Below are 847 nucleotides of genomic sequence, written 5' to 3' on the forward strand. Positions count from 1 at the left end.
AGATGATAACCGGTGGATCGCTCTCTTTAGATAAGTCACACTTTGAGCGATATGTGATAGTAACTAACAAAGCACATTCAAGCCAGTTTGAATCACTAGGGTTTCTTGTAGAACTCAATCCAACAGCAGTTTTGGACTTTGATCCAGAAACAGCTAAAGATGGATTAGAGTGTCACTTCGAACAGCAGAGTCCAGTAAGTGTCCATTTACCAGCACAGTATAAAATCACAGGACCAATTGAGGACATCGCAAGCAATTTGAAATTAACTCGAAACACCAGCTGGGTATGCTGCAATGGCGGTATTGAGAATGAGGCACCCTCAGACATAGACCAGTGGTTGATGGACAAGGGAGCCTCGGTTCGAGATGTGATTTCTTTCTTGTGTCGGAAAGATGTGCTTCCAAACAAGAGATTCCTCGTCATTTTCTTACTTTGGTCAACGGTGAGTGAGAAGATCGACCCACTTGTTGAGACCTTCAGTACATTTTGTCAGGAGCTCAGAGGCACAGACCAGATCCTTTGTATATGTGATAACAAAAATGCATTTACCTCCTGGAAAGACCTAATCGAGGCTAGGTGCGGAATCAACATCTCTGGTAGATGTATATTTGAGCTCAGTTTTGCTGAAGTCAATGGCACTATCCTTAGTCTTTCGTCAAAAAACCGAAGATCCATCCGTTTCCTACCCTGTGGTCAGGGAAGCAGAGTGCTTCTTGAGAAGAAAGTGGAGCATAGCCTGAACACATTAGAGGTTCTGTGTGTGAACCAATGTGAAGGTGGAAACGAGGACAAAATTGTCAAAGAGGAGAACTTCTACAGAGGAGGCAAAGTGTCATGGTGGAATTT

At 43.4% G+C, this 847-nt stretch overlaps 1 protein-coding gene across 1 annotated transcript; it reads left to right on the forward strand.

Annotated features, from left to right (window-relative positions):
• Positions 1-2: 2 nt before the first annotated feature.
• LOC111239620 (sterile alpha motif domain-containing protein 9-like) lies at positions 3-842 on the forward strand (the record flags this gene model as incomplete). The annotated part of the gene is made up of 1 exon (XM_022769501.1): positions 3-842. A coding segment is annotated over exon 1 (840 nt), but the record flags the coding sequence as incomplete, so codon positions are not given.
• Positions 843-847: the final 5 nt, after the last annotated feature.

Source organism: Seriola dumerili, unplaced genomic scaffold (genome assembly GCF_002260705.1).
Source record: "Seriola dumerili isolate Sdu_G_001 unplaced genomic scaffold, Sdu_1.0 BDQW01003161.1, whole genome shotgun sequence".
Lineage (NCBI taxonomy): Eukaryota > Metazoa > Chordata > Actinopteri > Carangiformes > Carangidae > Seriola > Seriola dumerili.